Below are 24,541 nucleotides of genomic sequence, written 5' to 3'. Positions count from 1 at the left end.
TCACTTGGACACCTGGCATGTTCTTGATCTATTCAAGTAATTTTGCTGGTTAGCTCTGATACGTTCTTGGTTTCCATTTTATTTCTGTGGGAAAGATATGAGATAATCTGTCCTCTTAAGAAGGCCTTAAGGGTTTCCCAGAGTATTCCTGCAGAGACCTCTGAAGATGTATTTGTTTCTAGAAAAAAACTGATTTGTTTTGATATAAATTCTGTACAGTTCTCATCTGCTAATAAAAGTGGGTTAAGACGTCATCTGTGAGATGAGTATGTGTGGCATAATGATTTTAGCTCCAAGATTAGAGGGGCATGGTTGGAAATAACAATAGTGTCGTACTTGCAGGATTTAATTGTAGGCAAGAAATTGTTATCTACAAAGAAATAATCAATTCTTGAGTAGCAATGATGCACTGGTGAGTGGAAGGAATATGCTCTTGAGTTTGGGTTTAGAAATCTCCAGGGGTCTGATAAATTGTGCTCAGTTAGAAACTGTGTAATTGTCTTACAGTGTTGGATGTCATCACCCCTGTGGCAGTGGACCTATCTAAGTCTGGATTTAAAACACAATTAAAGTCCCCAGCCATTATAATTTTATGAGTGTTCACATTGGGAATGGATGCAAATTCATTTTACATAAATTCCCTATCATCCACATTGGGTGCATAAACATTTATCAAAACCTCTTTACAGTTAAATAAATTACCCATGACAATCACGTATCTCCCTTCAGGATCAGATACTACATCTGATACTACAAATCAGACTGTTCTATGTATGAGAATTCCCACACCTCTAGTTTTCTTTGTAAAGCTAGAATGGAACATTTGGCCAGTCCAGTCTTTTTGCAGCCGGACCTGATCCTTGCTTAGTAAGTGGGTCTCCTGTAAAAATACTATTTTAGCATTTAGACCTGTTAGGTGAGAGAATATTTTCTTTCTCTTTATTTCGTGATTCAGGCCTTTAACATTCCAGCTCACAAAGTTAACTGTCCTGTCTTGGAGACATTGATTCTGAATTTTTGATGTCATTTTGTAATAATAATAATAATAATAATAATTCATTACATTTATATAGCGCTTTTCTCAGTACTCAAAGCGCTATCCACACAGGGAGGAACCGGGATGTGAACCCACAGTCTTCCACAGTCTCCTTACTGCAAAGCAGCAGCACTACCACTGTGCCACCTGTTTGTAGTCTTAACTGAAAGTGAGACAGCTTTTACCTTAATTTCCAATTATTCCAGGAGTTATTGTCATGCAGCCTATTGTTACGTTGGTAATTATAATTAAAATGATTAAAAGGATAGATTATAGCTTGTTCTCATTCTCTCCTCCCCCAGTCCCACCTTCCACACATTTTGCCTCCCCCACGTGAGGCTGGACCCCACTTCACAAAGTCCCAGCCCTCTGACATATCTAGAGACAGAGCATGTCCAACACAAAACAAGCCCCCCAGAAGCGGTGTATGAGGATTAAAATTGAGATATCTATTGCCGATAAAGTCTAAATACTACATGCATAAAATTTAATCTTCAACAGTCTTGAAATATTAAGATAGTAAACCCAGGGAATGGTGTTAAAAAGTGGCCCTGGATAAGCATAGTAAACCCTAATACAATAATAACAAAAGCAATAAACCAAGGGTATAATGTTTAACAGTCTCCTTTAGAATAGTAAAACAAAAAAAAAGTTACTAATTTAATTTCTTCCACCCATACATACATATACACGTTAAATTGTAATTAAAACATAAACAGAAAGTGGCAGAGAAGGGAAAAGGATGTATAATTACAGTACCAGTATCATTGCAAGCGGATCAGATAGCCGGTAATATCTTCTTTGCCGTGCTATGACAGGATGCAACTCACAATCGTGTTTTAGAAAAGTGTCGGGGTCAGCTTTCTTAATTCTTTATCTGCTGCCTCCGTAAAAGTATAGATGTAATGCTTGTCTTGAATATCCACTTTCAGTTTGGCAGGATACAAGAGGTTGTATCTGATCTCGGCTTTCCGTAAGTGTTACCGACCTCAGGCCTAGGGGAACCTGGGCCAGGTACAAGCCACTGTTTCTACAGTGTGTAGCCACAGTGATATGGTGTAAAGCAGGCATGTCAAACTCACTACCATTGGTGGGCCGCTTCGACAGCCATACGTGTGTCAGCGGGCCGCACTGTAACAAATACTATTATACTATTATACAAAGTTACTGTAGCTTTCTTTCCAACACTGAAAACTTTAAAAAATGTAACACTTAAAGTTTAAAGCTTAAAGAAAAGCAATTTATTTCCATACAATCTCCATACAACAGCATAAAATTAGAGTCTTAGCCTCTTAGCTAGGTCCTTATATTATTATATTATATCCATTATATTATATTCATTGCTTATATAGGAGTCTTACAGTGTGAGATTTATTTCTTTTGTCCCAACACTTGGCATCTCTTGTTAGTAACCAGTTTGTCAATATCAGGCTTGAAATCTTGTGCAGCTGCAACTTTTATGAGGGATGAAAGGTGCTCGACAGTAAGTCTTGAGCGATGTGGGGTTTTTGGTAGCTTTCATTAATGAAAACAATTGCTCACAAAGGTAAGTGCTTCCGAACATAGACAGTACTCTCGATGCCAACTTACGGATCTGCACATACGAGGATGGCAGGTAAGCATACAAGCCTGGCACACCAACTTCGTTGTATTTTGCCATCAGAATAGAATCTGACTTCAGTTCAATCAATTCAATTTGGATGTTCTCAGGTGCATTCTCAACGTTGTAAGAGTATGGTGATGTAAACAGCACAAAGTCCTGTTCGTGTGAACTGAAATCACGAAACGCTCACTGAATTCATTGCTCAGTAATATAAGTTGGAAAACAAATCCTCCAAAAATCAAATTTTACTTTACTAAGTTTACTTCAAAGTTTATATTGTAAAATAAGCCGATATGCAAAAAGCCCCCTGACCTACACTAATTATACAAACTCAAAATCACAAAAATTTGTTAATAAACAACTCACCAACTTCTCACATCCACTTCAGATCTGCAGCTGTAGTCTGCACTAACTATTCGTTACAGTACTAGCAAAAAATTACATAAAAATAGAGCAAACAAAATGTGAAAATACGCGCGCTATTACTACTCGTACTACTCTCAGCAGCCCAGCCAGTAGTGTAGCCCAGTGATCTGCAACTGTTTGACACCAAGGACCACTTTACTAGAAGCAAATTTTTCCAGGGACCGGTGGATTGTTGGAGGTTGGAGTTTGTGGGGTGATTATGGGCGGGTTCGTAGGGCAGTTTTATACACAATTTACATTACATTTCTATTATTATTAAGTTATAATTTAGTAATAGAAATTATAAAGCTTAGCATAATGCAGAGCCCTGAGCTTGTTTTCCAGCAAACAAACGATCCCATCTGGGGATGATGGAAGACAGTGACACGCGAAGTGTGTTGCTTATGTTCAGTCTACTCCGTAATCTCGTTTTGGTTGCTGTCACTGCAGAAAACGTGCATCACAAAGATAGGATGTTGGAAATGGAAGCAGCTTCAATAGTTTCTTTTGCGTTATTTTAATCTTCTCCTGCCTACAAGTTATGCTGACAAGAATTTTTCTCAGCATTTCCTTGCGATAATACACTTTCAGGGTGCGAATGATGCCCAAATCCAATGGCTGAAGCACTGCCGTGCAATTGGGTGGGAGGAATTCAATGCAAACATTATCTAAATGCGGAAGCATGTTGTGGGCAGCACAGTTATCAATCAGAAGCCAAATCATCCTTTTCATCTTCTTCATATTGTGAGGTTTCTGAACTTTTTTGGGATCTTGGAATCCCCCCACCCAACAGGAACGACATGCTGAAGTGCGTCTCGAAGCACTATTGCCATATCTGTGTTAAAAACCTCATAGGAATGTTTCTTGAATGAGCATCACTGATCCACATAAAACCGGCTTTTTCGGTGTCTTCAAATGCAGCAGTTCTCATATGTTTGCAACCTGAGATTTTTCTTCTTTTTTGCATATAACAAAGACATATGCATTGCATTTGTCATTCCAACAGATTGCATATTCACAAACATTAACACTGTTATCGTTTTTTCGTGTCTGCCGATTCTATAGAAGGGTGACAATGAGTTAAATTCCAATGGATGTTTTTCAAATGTTGATGAGCAATAAGGAAAAGGTATCACTGAAAACCACAGAAAACAAAAACAGCAAAAAAACAGTACGAGGAAAGTTCGAAGAAAGAACATTTTTTACAATGTTTCTGTTTGGGGATCGTTGTGCAAATGTGCACAACTGAGCTGCGACCACAGAACTAACTGCTCTGTGGATGATTCATTCAGGCATTTCAAGGTCACTTCGTTGTAATGAAAGTATCTGCTGCTGAATTTACTTTATAGTAACAAGCTTTCTATAGACTTGTGTCATATGGGGAAACTGTCAGAAACATAAAAATACCTTGTTGTAATACTCTCACCACGGTCTCTCTCCTCTGTCTGCGCCGCTGCAAAGCCCTGCCCGCCTAGCATTCTGAAAAGTGTCCTCAGTGAAGGGGGCAGCCTTTTTGCTGTAGCCCTTCACTGAGTGAGTCTCAGTTGCCGGCAGTTCTATCTGGGGGTTGGGGACCCCTGTAGCCTGCCAGGCTGTTACAGCCTAGCACTTCAGTTGCAACGTCGCGGCTGCAACTATACTAGCAGATGACGTTTCCGGTACCGTAATGCCATGGGAAAACGTGCTCTTGTCAGAAGGCAGAAGTAAGAAAAGTCAATAAGTAATGCCGAAGATGCAGAATGATTCAATCACAAATGATAGTAATCATTTTGTACAAGTTTAGTGCTAACTAGGATCTGTCATGCGGGCCGCACAGATTTCTGTTGCAGGCTGCATGCGGCCCGGGAGACGCATGTTTGACATGCCTGGTGTAAAGCATAAAGGAAACAGACAGCAGTCCCGAGTCTTAGACCATACTTCTCTGTTCTCTTCTACCTTTATTCTCCTTTTCCCAGAAATATATATATGCTTCAATTTCTGCATAGATCAACATGGTAATCAGTTAAAACAATGATGCAAGCCAATTTACTCTGTATAACAAATAGTGTAAACACATTTACTTTGAGTACTTCATTAGAAACCAATGTCTCCAGAACCCGTTAATTTTCCAAGGAAGCAGACAGTTCTGTATCTCCACATTGTGTATAGATGAGATACTAAATCAAAGCAGTCTGACTGTTCAAAGCAGGTGACTCTTTAGCAAGACAGGTAAATATTTATGTCCTGTGGATTGCCATCAGCAATAACCTGTAGCAGAATTTTCTAGAAATTCTGCCTTTTCTTTAAAACACTGGTTTATAGCCCATTACATAAGAACAGTTTAATGTTGTTAAAAGTGGCACGTTTAGCGGCTGTTGAGGGTGAGAAATCAGGGAAATTACAAATTAGGTTATTTTTATTTTCAAATATAATCTCTTGTTTCTGTCTGAGAAGTGACATTACATTAAATTTAGATTGTGAGTTTTCGAAACACACGACAAAAGTCCTAGGTTTAGAGGTAAGCTGCTGCAATCTCGGTGTCTGATTTAAAGTCATCTCCAATTATTTATGAGAATAGTTCAGCTACGACTTTCACAATTCTCTGGGAGACCTTCAGTTCTAATATTATTCCTTCTGCATCCATCTTCCAGAGTAGCAAGTCTGTCCCCGAGTGTTTTGCATTTGGAATTCTCAGCTGTTGCTTTTCTGTCAGCGGTGGATGCCAGATGTTCGGCTGTTTCAATTCGAGTCGTGATCAATTGCTTAACATCTTCCAGCTGATTGCCAAGTGCTCTCAACTTTTCCTCAAACTTAGACGCATTCTCCTGAATGTGTTTCTCAATTTTTTCCAGCATACCTTTAAAGGTTGCCTCAAAGCAATTATATACATGTTTCTCCAAGCCTTTATTATCCTGCTGCAGCTCCACCTGCAGCTTCTCATTTGTCTTGAGCATACCATTTATTTCTTTCTTTCTTTATATCATTCTTGATATTATTTATGTCACGAGCAGTGGCCGAGGCCATTGTAGCAATCATTAACTTCAGTTCAGACAGATCATTTTGGCCTACGTGCTCCTCTGGTAAAGCGCAACCCCTATTACAGCCGATGCTCCCAGCTCGCGGGAAGTAGATGAAAGCGTAGACTGCAAGGCTATTTCCAGTTTCAAGTGCTCTTCTGGAATCAACTAGCTATCGTGACCTGCATCACTTGCACATTCGCTCCCATTTTCGCTCTCGACTGGAGACCATGCAGCGGAACGGGGTCCTGGGAAGTCTGTTCTTTCGCCTGCCTGTTCCAAGTCAACATCTAAATGGCCGTACCTTGAACTTGGACTTGATGTCTGTCTAGGCTTGGATATAGCTTTAGGTTTCTTTTCCGTTTCTTTTTGAGCCCCTTTCTTGTTGCTCATGTTTATATATGCTTGCATATACTGTAATAGAAACTCCTTGTGTTGGATGAATTCAGAATACCTCGGACTAATAAGAAATAAGAGAAAAAATAACACCGCTGCTAACGGAGTTCCGCTTCAGAGATCCATCTCCTGTAACGGATGAGACCAACTCCCATTTTTGATGAGTTTTAACTTGAAGAACGATCATTCACACGCAGCTACAGTCACTGGTATAGTCAGTAGTAACATGTAAGTCGTGCAAACATCACTGGAAGTAGACAGTGCACAGTGACCTATCAGCAACAGTTCAGCTGCTTTGAAAACAGTCGGCTTGGTTGACAGGATCGATTTAAAACATGCATGAAATGACAACAATTGAGTGGAAAATGCTGGTGAAATCTCGGTGCAACAGTATAGCGTTCAATGAGAAGATCGGGAGCAGTATACAATCTGTTGTTAGCCATCGAGGTCAGAGTTGATGGTAACAAGACATTGAACGTTCAAACCACCGAGACTATGCAACCTTTGTTTTAATAAAGTTATTAAAAAATTTAAAAAATCTATACAGCCCCGAGTGGGCCCCCCAAGCTCGTAGGCCCTTGTGCTTTGCACAATCTGCACAATCCATTGCTACGCCAGTGGTTACTCGAAGTTTCAAACTTTAGTGCCAACAAATGGAAAAGCCGAAAGCTGAATGAAACTTTAATGACGCAAGCTTCTTAAATATTTGGTTGGTTGCGAGCATAAAGAGGCATCTCTATACATTGAAACATTTTTCCATTTGACAGTCAATAACAAAATCGGAACCCTCCTGCCACCTACCCATCTAATGCTCGTCACCAGTATAAAAACTCCATGGAGAAAATGCACCCCCTCCCCACCCCAGCGTGAAAACTCTGCCGGGGTTCCGCTAAGTAGCGCAAGTGTGAAACTGCCCATTTCAGACTGTCAGTAGAAAATTTTGCTTCTCTGTAAAAATGCTTCAGTTCTAGAAGTGTTGTCTCCAAAGAATTAATAAATGCACCAATGTTGAGGTGTATTAAAATGCAATATTTTAAAATTGCAGTTAATCTTTGATTTATCAGAAATGTTTATTTCACTTAACATTTTCAGTGAGCTATTTTTGCTGATAGGTTGCCCAATATTTAGTCCCCCCTGCTGTCAAAACAATTTGACTATTTCACATCAGATTGAAAAAAAATATTAATACGCCCATATAATGGGAACATATAGGCTTAAATTGCATGTATGCTATGTTTTTATTCAAAGTGATTTACCAAAACTCTCACCAAATTACGTCTTTAACTATTTTTCAGTGCATATTCACCTTATGTAAAATGGGATAAAATTTAGGCATAGAACTGCGTCTCTGGTCATAAAGCAGCCGTGATCAATGAACATTTTATTTTATGTTGACTTTGCAATTAATAAATGCTGCCAATGGACCAGCGCAGTTATAAAAGTGGTTGGGTAGCCAGCAGAGAACTGATGTTAACTAATAGGATGCTTACCACTAACCTTTTAGCAGCTACGAAACACTGATGAGCCGCTGACAACTGGGGGACCTGGGGGCTGAAAACTCTGTTGGCTTGCTGCTGTACCCCCTCTGTTGGTCCGCTGATGATCTGCTGACAGGCAGCGTGAAGTCCCAAACAATTGAGCGGAACGACAGATGCTTGCTTACTAGGCTGCTGTGACTACCCGTTGAAGCAGTTCTCCTCCTTGCAAAATGTCACCATCCGCGGAATTCCGTTTTGTAAACAGCGACAGCAGGTATGCGAGTCGGTTCACCAACATGGCTAATTTAAGGGGTTTAGCCCGTTATGCAAGTTCAGAGACATATAAGATGAATTGATTAGGAACTGGCTGAGCACACTAACAATCCAAAATTCCATGGAAAGCTCTTGCTAGAATCAGTTGATGTAACGCTATCATGGGCTAATGCTATTGCATTTCAGATTGAGTCCATGGCTGAGTTCACCGCCAAACTCGACACACCTCCTGCTTCCTCAGCAGTGACAGGAGACGCGGCTCAAGCGCTCCAGTGCACGGAAGACTTGGATAACTGCATGAAAATCCCAGGGTTCAGTTTAGAGGACAGCTTCCTCCAAGACCCCAACAGTTTTGCAGAAATTGTGGCTCTAAATCACACACTAGGAGAGTGCAGAGCATCCCTTCCCATTGTCAGATATGCCAGCGCTGCAAAAAAAGCCAATAACTTCAAGAAAGTTTGCCATTCCACTCTGGCATTGTCAAAGCCTGTGACAAATCATAACGTGACATCCAGGCATACATCTTTTAAAACTTGCACAGTGGAACTAGACAATTATGTCTTGCGCATTTGCAAGATACTGGGACAACAGTGTCACTGTGACATCTAAAGACAAAGAAGCAGTTTTTTTCCCCAGATCTCCTGTTATCTGCTTCAGTCACCACTTGCTGTGGCTATGCCAGCTCTAAGACTGACATTGTGGGCTCAGTTGGGGTGTCAGTTTGCTATGCTCATAACTTTCTTCATAAATTCACATTTCATGTTTCCAGCCACAGTTCCAGACTCTTGGGCCTAGATCTCTTTAACAGCCTTGGTTTTACCTTTGCTAACACTAACAGATCTGTAATTCTTAATGTCTGCTACCCTTGGCGACAGAAGTGGCAATCACTTTTTGATGGACTTGGCTGTCTCTCTGCCTTTCATCACCAGCCTTTGCTAGATCCCACTGTGCGTCCTGTCATCCAGCCACCATGCTGCATCCCACTGGCTTTCCGTGACAAAGTATCTGCTGAGCTGTAATGCCACCTAGAGACTGGAATTATAGAATCTGTTAATGCTGTCCCATGGATTTCCAATTTGGTTGTTGCAAAAAAAAAAAATAATAATAATAATAAATTAATAAATAAAAAGTCAGTGGAACAACAAATCTGTGTTGTTCAAAGGGCAGTAAACAAGGCAGTCATTCCTTCCAAATACCCTCTGCCATCATCAGAGGAGCTATCTAAACAATTTAATGGATCATGTATCTTTACAAAGTTAGATTTCCATCAGGGATATTTGCAGGTACCACTCCATCCCAGCAGCTGAGACTTGACTAAATTTGTTACTCACGTTGGGGTTTTCCAATATACTCGGATGCCATTTGGACTTAGTTCAGGTCTGAGCTGCTTTGAAGATAATGTCGACTATCTTGGCAGGGATTCCAATTTACCCTAATGATATAGTTGGGCATGGTTCCACATCCTGCACCCATGATGAGCCTCTGAACAGAGTGTTTTCAGTACTGGCCAGGCATGATTTCAGTCTTAATGGTAATAAATGTGTGTTTTCTGCACCTTCAATTGAGTTTGTGGGTTTCTAACTGTTTTCAGATGGTTTAACCCCACTCCAGTCTAACGCAGAGGCAATTCAGAGTATTCCAGAGCCCATATCAGTAGCACAAGTTGCTTCATTTTTGGGTATGACTACATACTATTTGTGTTTCCTGCCTCAGTACTCCTCCACTACTGCATCTTTACATCATCTTTTGAAAAAACATGCTCCCAGGGCATGGACTCCAGCCTGCACAGAGGCATTTTAATTACTAAAGGTTCAGCTTATTTCACCACCTGTGCTGGCACACTTTGACCACAATAGCCCCACCCTAGTCACTTGAGATGCATCTGGAGCTGCGCTTGGGGCTGTGCTGTCCCAGGTTCAGGAGGGGATTGCAAAACCTTTTCAATTTGCTTCTTGAGCTCTTAGCCCAGGTGAACAGAAATACTCAGTCAGTGGGCGAGAGGCACTGGCATGTATCTGGGCTTGTGAAGGATGGCACATGTATCTGTATGGTCGTGCATTTACTCTCAGAACTGACCACCAAGTTCTCATTGCACTGCTTGCTACATCCAGTTCTGGCCACCAACCACTAAGACTGCACAGCTGGTATTAACATCTCCAGCAGTACAATCTTAAACTCTAGGCACAACAATGTGATGGCTGACATACTGTCTCGGTCCCCACTTTCAGCTCCTCCAGCCACAACTCCCTGAATTGCTTGAAGACAATCCCAGGTTTATAGTGTCATAATTTATAATGATCGCATTGGTCTTGGGTGTCAGACTGTGTTTCAATTAAAACTCAAAATGACAGCTATTAAACCTGTGTGACATTCTCTATGTCTGTTTTGACTGTTACTCCTTTTGTCCTCCGTTCTCCCCATTCATCTCTACAGGCTGTGGGCATGTGCTCTCACTGCTGGATGTTGTGCAGCTCTCTCCTCCGCTATCTCTTCTGAACATACACACCTGATTAATTTGAGCATAGGAGCAAATAACCTGGAGGATACAGGAGTATGCATACTGTGTGAAGGGCTGAAGAACAAGAACTGTAAATTAGGAATACTGTGGTGAGTAAACAGGATGAGCGTGTATTTGTGTGAGTGAGTGTGCTAATTTGATATTTTTTTTCCTGAAAGGAGGAGTGATTGGTGGGAGAGAAATAATGTTTAGGGTCATTTGGATCAGTGGTGATTGGAAACGAGCCAGCAATGATGGGCAGTCATGTCAGAGCAGCAAATGGGAAGTAATAAGAGAGCAATACAATTACAAAAGCAGGAGACAAAATTATATGTAGTATCACTGAGACTGAAACTGTAATAATAGTTGATTAGTAAGGTCTATTAAGGAATACTTACAATATGATCAGTAATGTGCAATATCTATATATATAAAGGAGAGTTGGGATTCATGTGGCTGTGTTTGTGTGTTTGTGGAGGGACGGAGAGTTAAGGCGGGTGTTGGAGTCACGTGATCATCTCCCCTCCAAATCACCTCATTTCATTCACTTCATTTCGCTCCGAGCTGAGCTCCGCTGCTGACGCCGTCTTGCCGTCCTTTCTCCTTTACTGATTTACTGTTTAGTAGAAGCGGTGCTTACTGAATAGTTTTTTTTTTTCCTTTAGTATTTCTAATTAGTGTTTCTTAGTGTTTAGTAGACGCGGTGTGCCGGTGTTCACGGTGGTGTTGCGGTTTAGTGTTACTTTCTACTTCGTTTTTGTACTTTAGTGTTTAATAATAAATAATAACAATTCATTACATTTATATAGCGCTTTTCTCAGTACTCAAAGTGCTAAAATAGTGAGTGATACTTAGCAGATAGCAGTGTAGAAGCAGCACAGCACAACGGAGCTGGTAGGACAGGCGGGTGTGGTAGCGTAGTTGAACGGCGATAGCAAGCAGCAGGAGGAGGAAGCAGGATTTGGATGTTCCCATACACAGCCATAAACAGTAACACTTGGTAATTTCAGGTGTGATCGCCCCGGAGCCATAAGCCATAAGCCAGGTTAGTATGAACATCAGATCAGTTCCCGGTCGTAGAGTACTGTAAGATGAAACGGGAGCAGATCAGCATAGCGAATATAATCACGGGGACAGATCATCCCGAGGTGCTAGATCACCAGGTACAAAGAAATGTTCGTAGGTCTCATCCCGTGATCCACAGACTCAGCTGTTCCCAGTAAAGTGGAGTCCATAAAATCTGTAAATATTAAGCCAAATCCAAGCAACTCGAGTCAGCTGTATCCACGAACTATACGTACAATAAATGAAATAAAACAAGTGTAAGAAAGTGCAGAATTAAGGCGAATTTTGCGAAAAGTGTTGTTAACAGGGAGGAGCGGCGACAACAGGCGTGTGCCAGCGTCCCCTCACCTGCTGTAATAAAGCAATTATAATAAAGAAGTTTAGTAGACTTTTACTTTATCTCATTTAGTGTTCTTCCTGGCGGTGTTGCCGTTTTTTAGTGTTAGTGTCTACTTAGTGTTTGTGTTTAGTGTTATGGAAGGAGTGATCTTACCACTGTCAGATTTTGCAATGAATGAGTTGGTAAATAATGATTATTTATCAACAGATCACATGAGCAAATTCAACGAAATTTTAGCTGCGCATAGAATTTTCCAACCTCAAGAGGTTTTGCTAATGTGGACCCCTGACATACCTATAATGCCCATTCCACAAAATGCAAAACATATTCAAATATTACCTTCTGCAGCTACTGAACGAGTGACTCACTGGGTGTGTACCTATTATGATGGTGCTGTAATTCATGTCTATGACAGTTTAAACGCTGATAAAAAATTCAACCTCACCGAAGAGCAGCTTCGTTTCCTTCATGCTTTGTTTCCTTACAAACCTCCCATAGTTTATGAAGACGCACAGCAACAATTAAATCCTACAGATTCTGGTGTATTCTCAATTGCATTTGCTGTGTGTATTTCTTTAGGTATTGACCCAAGTGATCAAGTTTTTACTATTTCTTCAATGCGAAATCACTTACAAATAATTTTTGTTACTCGACAATTGCTTCCATTCCCTGTCGAAAGTAGCCGACGGGCGACACCAGTTACAAGTATTCAGTGCGTTCAAAGACCTGTACGAAGTACGGCCACTGACACAGTCACTCATAAAAGGGGAGATGACTCGGTGCAGGAGATGGGTATTGAAACTACCTTGGTAGACATGCAATCAACGAGGCGATTAAACGGATCTCAAGAGACGTCTTCTAGGTTGGAAAAAAAGAGCTTGGCTGACAAAACCATATATATATATATATATATATATATATATATATATATATATATATATATATATATATGTAAATGTTCGTTTGTTCAAAACCTTAAATCTCCGAAAGTTCTTCACCAATTGCTTTGAAATTTTAACACAACGTTGCATTCGAATATGCGCGTGTTTTTATATACATACTAGCAAAATACCCGCGCTTCGCAGCGGCGAAGTACTGCTTTAAAATTTTAAGTAATAAACTGAGGGAAAATGTACCAATAATTATTTGTTAAGGATCTCTTTTATATCGCCCCTCCGGTTGTAATATAACCAAGCTGTGCGCTGAGCTTACTCTTGAGCATGCAACGTATATTGGCCATGTGAAAAGCAATCTTGCCTCAAATCAATGACAACCTTTTGTAGGGTCTGTCCCTGAGACTTATTAATTGTCATTGTGAAGCAGAGCCTTACTGGAAATTGGAGGCGTTTGAATTGAAATGTGAGATCAGAGAGATCAGTGAGATCAAATTGAAAAGAAAGAAAAGAGAAAGCGCACGTTTCTAATATGTTTAATTTCACAATGCTTGTGGGTATACAATATTTTTTGTTGTTCCATTGTCTGTGCAGAATGTTAGACTGAATAAGTTTGTTAAGTTCGTAGACGTCTTTGTTTTTGGCCGCAAGAATACCTCGTTCACTCAGCCAATCGTGATTCTTATAATTGGTTTGAATATTGGGAAATACTTTTTCAACCAATTCTTCTTTTGATGTCACTAAATTGGAGAAGTTATGAGACAATGAAATTCATCCTGAGGTCGGATCAACCGGCACCTTTCCGTTCCTAATTTCCAGATTTCTCCAACCCCGTTATTGACAGTTTGCATTATTTGATCGTAAATGCCTTTTTGCTGAAGCGTTAGCTTAGGAATATTTGATTGCACATACGACAAAAGATCACCCGTGTTGTAATTTTGTTCACGACGCAATTCTACATCGAACGAAGGAGCGGCAGATCGATTCGGTGATGGCATTCCCAATTGATTGAGAACTTTGTTTGCGATTTCAAAGCACAAATCTTCAATCATTATCAACGCTTATTTGTAGATTTCTGCTGTGAAATCCATGTTTATATTTGAATTTTACTTGCGTATTCGACGGAAAATATCTTCAGCCATGTGCGATTTATATTTCTCCCATAACTGTGTTGGAGATGAAGGAGAGCAGGCGGTCAATATGATTGCAAACAATGGACGAATTTGATTTGGATGTGACGTGTTGCACGCGTCATTAATGTATACCCAGTGTCAGTCGTTCTACAATAAATTCAGAGCTTGACATGTACTTCGGAAAGTGGCATGTGTAACGCCGTTGACAATTCTCAGTTGCTGGAAAGACGTCGGACCGGGCACATTTACCAACAGCATGTGAACAAAGAAGCATTCATCTTGATTGGGATGCACGGTGTACAGTCTGCCTATCGTAGTTTCTTTGAATATGCCAGGTTGTCCGTTGACTCGCTCTCCTCGTTTGCGTTGTTCAAATGATTTTCTACTCGCATTCCATGTGTAATACGTAGGCACTTCCGAGTACAGCAGTGTTTTCACAAACGTGTCATTTTGACATAACGTAAAGAAAGCAGTTAACGTTGTAGTCAGTGGATTCAGGGCTATTTGTTGCACATTTGCAGCTGTGAAATAAACGCGTTGTCCGTTTTCTAGATGTACTGCTAAGTGAACAACATCTGGACTTCGTTCATGTATGGGAAATGAAAGAATTCGCCATACAGCTTCATTGCTGCTTATGTATCTTCTAGGCTAATACTGTGCGATTTCATCGATATGTATGACCGCATTCCTATCACTTCTTTCTGGTTGCACGCCAAAAACTGCCATGTCGCTGCCTTTATTCACGTACTTAAAAATGTATTTGATCGAAACATTGAAACAGAATCGTAAAATATTTAGTATTGCGTGTGTTGCTTTTACGTCCAACAGATGGCGCTGTGTTTTCAAAAAAAGCATGTTTTTACCTGTCACAGGTGTGACATCTATATAATATGTATAGAAAAACACGCGCGTATTCGAATGCAACGTTGTGTCAAAATTTCAAAGCAATCGGTGAAGAACTTTCGGAGATTTAAGGTTTTGAACAAACGAACATTTACATTTTTTGTATATATCACTTGGGTCGGGCGGCACAGTGGTGCAGTGGGTAGCACTGCTGCTTCGCAGTTGGGAGACCTGGGTTCGCTTCCCGGGTCCTCCCTGCGTGGAGTTTGCATGTTCTCCCCGTGTCTGCGTGGGTTTCCTCCGGGCGCTCCGGTTTCCTCCCACATTCCAAAGACATGCAGGTTAGGTGGATTGGCGATTCTAAATTGGCCCTAGTGTGTGCTTGGTATGTGTGGGTGTGTTTGTGTGTGTCCTGCGGTGGGTTGGCACCCTGCCAGGGATTGGTTCCTGCCTTGTGCCCTGTGTTGGCTGGGATTGGCTCCAGCAGACCCCCGTGACCCTGTGTTCGGATTCAGTGGGTTGGAAAATGGATGGATGGATGGATGGATCACTTGGGTCAATACCTAAAGAAATACACACAGCAAATGCAATTGAGAATACACCAGAATCTGTATGATTTAATTGTTGCTGTGCGTCTTCATAAACTATGGGAGGTTTGTAAGGAAACAAAGCATGAAGGAAACGAAGCTGCTCGGTGAGGTTGAATTTTTTATCAGCGTTTAAACTGTCATAGACATGAATTACAGCACCATCATAATAGGTACACACCCAGTGAGTCACTCGCTCAGTAGCTGCAGAAGGTAATATTTGAATATGTTTTGCATTTTGTGGAATGGGCATTATAGGTATGTCAGGAGTCCACATTAGCAAAACCTTCTGAAGTTGGAAAATTGTATGCACAGCTAAAATTTCGTTGAATTTGCTCATGTGATCTGTTGATAAATAATCATTATTTACAAACTCATTCATTGCATAATCTGACTGTGGTAAGATCACTCCTTCCATAACACTAAACACAAACACTAAATAGACACTAACACTAAAAAACGGCAACACCGCCGGGAAGAACACTAAATGAGATAAAGTAAAAGTCTACTAAACTTCTTTATTATAACTGCTTTATTGTAGCAGGTGAGGGGACGCTGGTGCACGCTTGTTGTTGCCGCTCCTCCCTGTTAACAACACGTTTCTCAAAATTCGCCTTAATTCTGCACTTTCTTATGCTTGTTTTATTTCGTTTATTGTACGTATAGTTCGTGGATACAGCTGACTCGAATTGCTTGGATTTGGCTTAATATTTACAGATTTTATGGACTCCACTTTACTGGGAACAGCCAAGTCTGTGGATCACAGGACGAGACCTACGAACATTTCTTTGTACCTGACGATCTAGCACCTCGGGATGATCTGTCTCCGTGATTATATTCTCTATGCTGATCTGCTCCCGTTTCATCTTACAGTACTCTACGACCGAGAACTGATCTGATGTTCATACTAACCTGGCTTATGGCTCCGGGGCGATCACGCCTGAAATTACCAAGCGTTACTGTTTATGGCTGTGTATTGGAACATCCAAATCCTGCTTCCTCCTCCTGCTGCTGTGCTTTCTGCTGCTTGCTATCGCCGCTCACCTACGCTACCACACCCGCCTGTCCTACCGGCTGCGTTGTGCTGTGCTGCTTCTACACTGCTATCAGCTGAGTATCACTCACTATTTTAGCGCTTTGAGTACTGAGAAAAGCGCTATATAAATGAAATGAATTATTATTATTTATTATTAAACACTAAAGTACAAAAACGAAGTAGAAAGTAACACTAAACCGCAGCACCGCCAGGAACACCGGCACACCGCGTCTACTAAACACTAAGAAACACTAAAGGAACAAATACGAATCAGTAAGTACCGCGTCTACTAAACAGTAAATCAGTAAAGGAGAAAGAACTAACCGCGTCAGCTGCGGAGCTCAGCTCGGAGCGAAATGAAGTGAATGAAATGAGGTGAATGGGAGGGGAGATGATCACGTGACTCCAACACCCACCTTAACTGTCCGACCTTCCACAAACGCACAAACACAGCCACACGGATCCCAACTCTCCTTTATATGTATAGATAATTCACTAAAGCCATGGCAAGCAAGACGCATGAAAGACAGAGCCACGCCCGCCAACTCACAGAGCCCTGCCAACCAACAATTCACTAAGCAGCCGACCATGGCACGCAATACAGACCATGGGATATGCACGACAGAGCCCCACCCACCAACAATTCGAGCGAGAGCGAAAGCATTTGCCAAGAATGTTTTCATTAATCAAGAATATATAATTCACTAAGCAGCCGACCAGGGCATGCAAGAAGCAGCACGCAAGACAGACCATGGGATACGCACAACAGTGCCCCGCCCACCAACAATTCGAGCGAGAGCGAAAGCATTTGCCAAGAATGTTTTTATTAATCAAGAACAAAAGTCGGAGGTTCGAAGACGATCAGATACCGCCGTAGTTCCGACCATAAATGATGCCGACTGGCGATCCCGCAGCGTTATTCCCATGACCCGCCTGGCAGCCAACCGGGAAACCAAAGTCTTTGAGTTCCTGGGGGAGTATGGTTGCAAAGTTGAAACTTTAAGGAATTGACGGAAGGGCACCACCAGGAGTGGAGCCTGCGGCTTAATTTGACTCAACACGGGAAACCTCACCTGGCCAGGACACAGAGAGGATTGACAGATTGATACCTTTTTCTCGATTCTGTGGGTGGTGGTGCATGGCCGTTCTTAGTTGGTGGAGCGATTTGTCTGGTTAATTCCGATAACGATTGAGACTCCCTCCTGATAAATAGTTACACGACCCCCGAGCGGTCGGCGTCCAGCCCCGTCCCTCGCTCTGGGAGGTGGGGGCACGGCGGCAGTCATCCAGTTTTCAGTCACGGACAATTGTATGTTGCTCTCTCCAGAGTTCCATCTTTTCATTCACTTACAGTCATATCCTCAAACCCACCCCATTTGGACAACTGTGTCTTTCAGGAAGTATTCACCCATCAATACATAATTATGCTGCGTATGCTATGCCGCGGGTTGGCTAGTATTAGATAATAAAGCTACTTAACTGCCTTTTTCTTAATACTCAAACCCTTGTTATAGCAAAATACTGAAACTGCATTCTATGCTTTAAGCATCAGCTCAGAAGAATAAGAGACTCAGCACAAACCCACCCAGGTAATGTAGCTGGTTTCCTTTTTAAATGCACACCTACATCACATGCTAGATGCACACCGAACCAGGGTTCAAATTCAATTTCTAAAGATGTCACCACCCACATTACATGGATTGCAGTCTCATAAGAGAAAAGAACCTGCTCTGCCCTTTCTTCTATAGTTCCTTTGTGTTCCAAGGCCAGTCCAAACTCTCATTGATGTGGACACCCGAGTACTTGTTGGAGTGCAATACCTCAACATCAACTCCCTGAATAGGGACCAGACAGAGAGGCCCTTTGTCGTTGCAAGAGGACAGAAAGGAAGGGGAAAAAAATGATCAAGACTTTTATAATAATTAACACAAAGATAAATGAAGTGGTCACTGAGGCGCACCAGGTGCTCTTCATTACAGTTGAGTCAACTGAACAGCCTGCCTCCTCTCTGAAGTGGACAATAGCAAAATTCATATGCTTCTTCTCTTCAGAAAATGTTGACCCATAGTAACTGTGACAGGCCAACACATACATCATCTCTCTTAGATGTCTAATGACACTGAGAGAAATGCTAGGAAGATGTCATAAATGAGATGTATCACTGAAATATCCATCCATCCATCCATTATCCAACCCGCTGAATCCGAACACAGGGTCACATGGGGGTTTGCCGGAGCCAATCCCAGCCAACACAGGGCACAAGGCAGGAACCAATCCCGGGCAGGGTGCCAACCCACCGCAGATCACTGAAATATTCCACTGTATAAAGTGATGCCTTCTGGTGTTTGCAATTTTCAATTGTGTCTCTTCCACAGGGTGAGTGCTAATGGAATCAGTGAGTGTGAGAGGAAGAACCTGGAGTCACTACAGGACGAGTTGAACAAATCTGGACGACGAGTGGATATCAACATATGAGAAGATCATCTTTGGCAATCAAAATGACACCTCAGTGGAGCTGTCCCTATTCACTCACTCGTATCAACTCAATCCATTAAAAGCAATCCCTTTGTTCTATAATCCCAACTTCAGCCAATGTATAAAAAAACCTACCATTTTCTGAAGTTGGGTAGTTCTCGTCTGGCCCTGTAATCCTGAACTGTTGACAAATTGCAAGTTAGCTGTCACTACTAGAAGGATAAAGACTGTGAGGATAGTCCTCTGAAAATCATTGCATAACAAAGTATATGCCACCCAGGAAAACAGAAGGAACAGATACGGTTTCAGGGTCCAATTGTAGAGGAGCAGGGTGCTGGGGCCTAGCCTTGCAATGGGCATAATGCTTGGGTAAACCTTAGATGGGATGTGGTACCTCATAGGACATTGCTAATGTTTATTTGAATAGGAAAGTCTCAAAAACGGGTGCTCCTCTTTAGTATTTGGCGTTGTTTCAACCTGTTTCTGCGCCTTTCCTCATTTTATTGTCACCATTTCAACATAAATCATGAATGGAGTTTCTGACTGAACAAACAATCTAGTTTTATGACTTGAACTTCATGACTAACAGTTATAGTGGATTTGTCACAATCCTTGTCAAGGTAGTGTGCGGAAGGGATTAAGAGCCATAAAAATATGTAATGTGTTACCGAGTAATGCAATAGACAGTAGCCTGCTGAGTACCTCCTGATGAGCTACACTTGACTGAATATCCTGCTGTCATTAAAACATTCTTATATACAGGAAAGCAGAACTTATGAATATATTCTTCCTTAGTTCTAGTCAAATGATTTCCCAAAAGAAGCATTACAGTATATACATAACACACTGATGAGACCTCACCTGAATTACTGGGTTCAGTTTCGATCTCCATATTACAAGAAAGACATAACAGGGCTGGAAAAAGTCCAGAGAATAGCGTAATGTTCTACCCATGTCATTGCGGCTTGTCCTTCTTTTTACCACAAAGCTAATTTATTCTATACTAGCCGTTTCAATTTAGGCAGGTCTTGGCCAAACAGATTTTACTGAGCAGCAGAGGATTGCAAGGCTTTCACTTTACAGATGATGACAATTTTGCAGGGTGAAAGCAATGATCTGATAAAACGGGACAGGCACCAGCTTGCATGTCTTGCTAGTGTTAGCAAAAAAGAGACAGACGTGATTAGTGAGGTCAATTGATGTTTATGTTAATGAAGTCTGCACACATAAAGGAAAGTTCTGGTATGGCCCCATCCACATTTTTATGTCAAAAATAACACTACAGATGAAATCTTAGTAAAGTCACAGAATAGAAACTGAACTGTTCTGCAGTACATGTACTCCCCCTTGAGATCTCTCGTTTCACATTTGTAGTAGAATTTTGTTAAATGCCAACTACTGATTTCTGCCTATGCTCATTATTTAAAAATTGAGCCATTTGTTAAACCACTAAATTGATATTCAGTGTTTTGTAGTGTGAACTAAAGTGTGAAATCTTAGCAAACTTTAAGCAGGAATCCTAATAGCCATTGCACAGGGTAAATCTTTGTGAAGCAACATGGCTCCTGCTGTTTAACCCTCCTCTTTGATCCGTAAGGCTATCTAAGTGAGCTTTGATGTGATCGGCTTTTACTGACACTGTTCTTCACTGTCTTCCTAAAACATTGTCAGCTTGTAAACAAGCTCAATTGTAAAAAAAAAGGGGACATTTTATAATTAAAGACATCAAAATGTAACACTGCTGTTTCTCCTGCGGGGTACACATGCAGAAACCATGGTGGGCTGGCACAGGATGAACTATAAAGACCACCTGGGTGTAATCCATGAAACATGCTTATGAACCAGAGACTTTTCTGATTGAGCCTTGCTTGAATAAGCCTTATTTTCAAGTTAAGGCTCAGTCAATTTCATGAACACAAAGTCTTTCTTGTTAACTCAAAACAGGCTTACACAATCCATGATTATGCATGCACTAGTGAGATTTAAATAGACCCAAGAAACTGTCATCAATAACATCAATCAAGGTTCAACAAGACACAGAAGAGAGGCAATATCTGCATACAGAGTACCTATGACTTTATGTGTGAAACTGATGTATAACAGGATAGCTTAAAAATATTTAGAGTTTTATTTAATTGTCATAAAATAGAAGAATGTGGACCAGAGATGGGGGTGACCTTTTCTGCAGTTGATCAAGAAATAATTCTTCATTTATAATAGCACAAAAAGCCAATGTGTCCATGTGGTACCCGGATGGGGGTGGTACCCAGCTGGGACGCCTGAGAAGACCAGAGGAGGGCTTGTGCCTCCTCCAGACCTCGAAGAGGCGACCGCCCTGGGAGCCATGGGTACAGAGCTGGGAAGCTCGACCCTGTAAGGGCCCGTGGTCACCGCCAGGGGGACCCCAATACCTGGAGAACCCTGGACCTCACCACTTCCGCCACACCAGGAAGTGCTGGGGGGAAGAGGAACAGGGACACCTGGAGTGCTTCCGGGGATACAGCCGGCACTTCCGCCACACTGGGGCGTGTCGGTGGGAGATTGCCAGGGACAAACCTGGAGCACATCCGGGTGCTTATTTAAAGGGGCCGCCTCCCTTCAGAGAATGACTTGAGTCGGGTGGAAGAAGGACAAGGTCTCTGGAGGAGAGAAGGAGGTGTTCTGAAGACAGAGAGAGAAGGCATTGTTGATTGGCCTGGACTGTGGGGTATTGAGGCTTGTTGAGTAATTTGTATACTATGGAGACCCTGAATAAACGTGTGTGGGGTAATTTAAATGTGTCTGCCTGTCTGTGTCCAGGTCAAGTTCCACAATCCACTATAAAGAACACAAGAGTGGCTGCATGACAATCCATAACACACCAATGCCTAAGTACATTATGGTTCTTAATTTGTGAATTGTATTATTAAATGTTGATTGTATTACTAAATTTTTAAAAGTCTCTTTTGAATTATCCAGTCTGATTACAAATATACTAGTTGAATGTCATACTTCAAACACTTTAAACAAGCAGTATTTATTTGGAAGCAAGTTTTAATTATGTACAGTACAAGGGCACACTAGTGATAGAATATAAATTTATATTGTCATGCACAAGCACTTCGGAGACATTTCCAGGGTGCTAAAATGGTGAGTGATTCATCCCCAAGCCACTAGGGAGAGCCATCGTTAATGCTTTCTCCCTTTCAGTCCACAGTCCAGAAGCTTCCCGAACAGATGATCAGTGAGGTCATTTTCAGTTCTTCCTCCCGATCCAAGTCTTTCCTGTCTTACAACATAAAAAGGACACACTCAAAGGAAGTCATCATTCAGTCTGGAACAGAAGACCGTCCTGACCACTAGTACATGTCTTCTTTCTTTTACAGCCTAGGCTGTGTTTTTTACACCCTCATGTGCTTATTTCTTTTGTATTTTTTTTTCACCTACCATTAAATAGGGTTGTCCCCTGACACTCCGACTCTTGTTTGTGTAACCTGTATCTTTATATTTACAGTGATACAGTCAGCAAGATATTCAGGGAAAGATGATAGAACCCATAGATGTTACTGCAGTGATATAGACCGTAAATGAAAAGCTGAGGCAACTACAGTTATAAGTTGCTGCTGAAGTGGAGGTACAACGTAATTCCAGTGAAGCGCTTTCGAGAAAAGCAAATATTTGATCCCTTACAGGTACTTGTCCTGTTGTTTCCCTGCAATTATAATGAGGTTTTCTTCTTAATTTTTAAAACAACAGCAATGTGGCATAAATTGCCTCAAGAAGACTGGGCTCAGATCCCAGCTCCTTTTCTGACTGGTAAGGCCCAGCACACTTATATGACATGTCCTCTTGAAGAAAGATATCTTTTCCCAATATAGACTAACCTTGTCCAGCCAGAACTAAAAGTTTCACGACTGGATTTTTGACCCAGAAAAACCAATACTTCACAGGTGGAGAAGGTTGTGTGATTAATCTAGTAAACGCACTGCCTAACAAACTTGCTTGACCAATCAGTCGCCTCTACTGGACAGACATGGAAGAGTTGTTTGGCATGACTAAGAGCTGAAGTTTGAGGCAAAAGAAATGGAGCTGGTACAATATGCCACTACTAGGCATATTGTACTGTCCCCAGCTTGATGATTCGATGGACTTTGGCCATAGGTATTGTATGACGATGGTTGCAAACACTTGGTCCTACCATTTACAGGTACTGTAGTGGCTAATGGATATAGATTATTGGCATTGATTGACTCCAGCAGTAACAATACTATTGCTGCACACCGCTACATTCATCCACAACAGTATAATAGGATAAGGATTTCCCAAACCTATATCCATGGAGAGACATGGTGGAATCAAACTGCTTTATGTTTCATTGCATTTTAGGAGTTGCTCACCTGGACCCTGGAGTAGAGGTTCTGTTTCCTGCACCTTATCCTGTTATATTATGTGTTGACTGGTCCAAAATAAAAGCAGCAAATGTACACTGCAGCCTGAAGAAAAGCAGAGTCTGGTAGTTCCCACACCATGCAAGAGAACAGTTAAAGACATGGTTATCCAAGGTAGTAATTTGGTTGTTTGGGTATGTGATGACACTGTGGCTCCTATATAGTCAGCAGAGGCATCTGAAGAATACTGAGTTATATTTGGAGGCCACACCCGATCCTTTGACATCTCTGCAACTTCAGTATAAGCTGTTCACTGCTTCATTTAAGCGAGATCAATGGATTGATGATTCATTGAAGTTTGCTTGAAATACTGTAGTTAAAATACATGGCCAATCGGCCACTGATTCCAAATTATGCAGCCCATATTTTGAGACAGAAAATGATCTGTTATATCGGCTAGCCAAGCACCTAAGCAAAGCATGGTACCAGCTCCTGATTCCTCTTCCCTTTAGATGCAAGGTCTGTGAGCTGGATCATGTGCAACTTTTGGGAGCTTGTTTGATTATTGAAAAGACATTACAGAGAATCAAACTTTGCTTTTAATGGCCTGAGGTACATGAAGATCTATGAAGCTTTTGTACATCGTGTCCAGGATGCCAACTTTGCCAAATTCCACACAGAGAGCATGCTCCATTAATGCCTATGCCCATTATAGATATTCCATTTGAGAAAATCAGAGTAGATATCATGGGTCCACTAGACCTATCTGCCCAAAAGCATAGGTACATATTGGTGCTTGTGGATTATACTTCTTGATATGCAGAGGCCATTCCTATTAGACATGCTAATTCAAGAAAATATTGCCCTGGAAAGTATGGGGGTATTTGCACATGTCAGGATCCCTAAAGAAATTCTTATACTACCTAAAATACATTCAGGCAAGCTGCAAAACTGTTCAAAATTTAACATCTCATAACATTTGTGTATCACCCCCATAAAGATGGGTTGGTTAGGTGTCTCAACCAAAACACTGAAATAGATGTTGAGAAAAGTAGTGCGAGAGATATGGGAAAGACTGGGACCAGCTCCTCACCCTCTTTTTGTTTGCCTTCCGGAAC

General features: G+C 41.4%; 1 protein-coding gene across 1 annotated transcript in view; it reads left to right on the top strand.

Moving 5' to 3' along the window:
• LOC114642653 (NACHT, LRR and PYD domains-containing protein 3-like) overlaps positions 1-21,812 on the top strand; it is a 148,468-nt gene extending 126,656 nt beyond the window's left edge. The window contains exons 15-16 of the mRNA XM_051924930.1: positions 10,621-10,794; positions 18,957-21,812. Of these exons, the coding sequence (XP_051780890.1) occupies positions 10,621-10,794; positions 18,957-19,056 (274 nt within the window). The 3' untranslated portion in view covers positions 19,057-21,812. The remainder of the gene's footprint in view (positions 1-10,620; positions 10,795-18,956) is intronic.
• Positions 21,813-24,541: the final 2,729 nt, after the last annotated feature.

This window comes from Erpetoichthys calabaricus, chromosome 1 (assembly GCF_900747795.2).
Source record: "Erpetoichthys calabaricus chromosome 1, fErpCal1.3, whole genome shotgun sequence".
In the NCBI taxonomy this organism is placed as follows: domain Eukaryota; kingdom Metazoa; phylum Chordata; class Cladistia; order Polypteriformes; family Polypteridae; genus Erpetoichthys; species Erpetoichthys calabaricus.
This window is presented reverse-complemented; position numbering and strand designations above follow the sequence as displayed.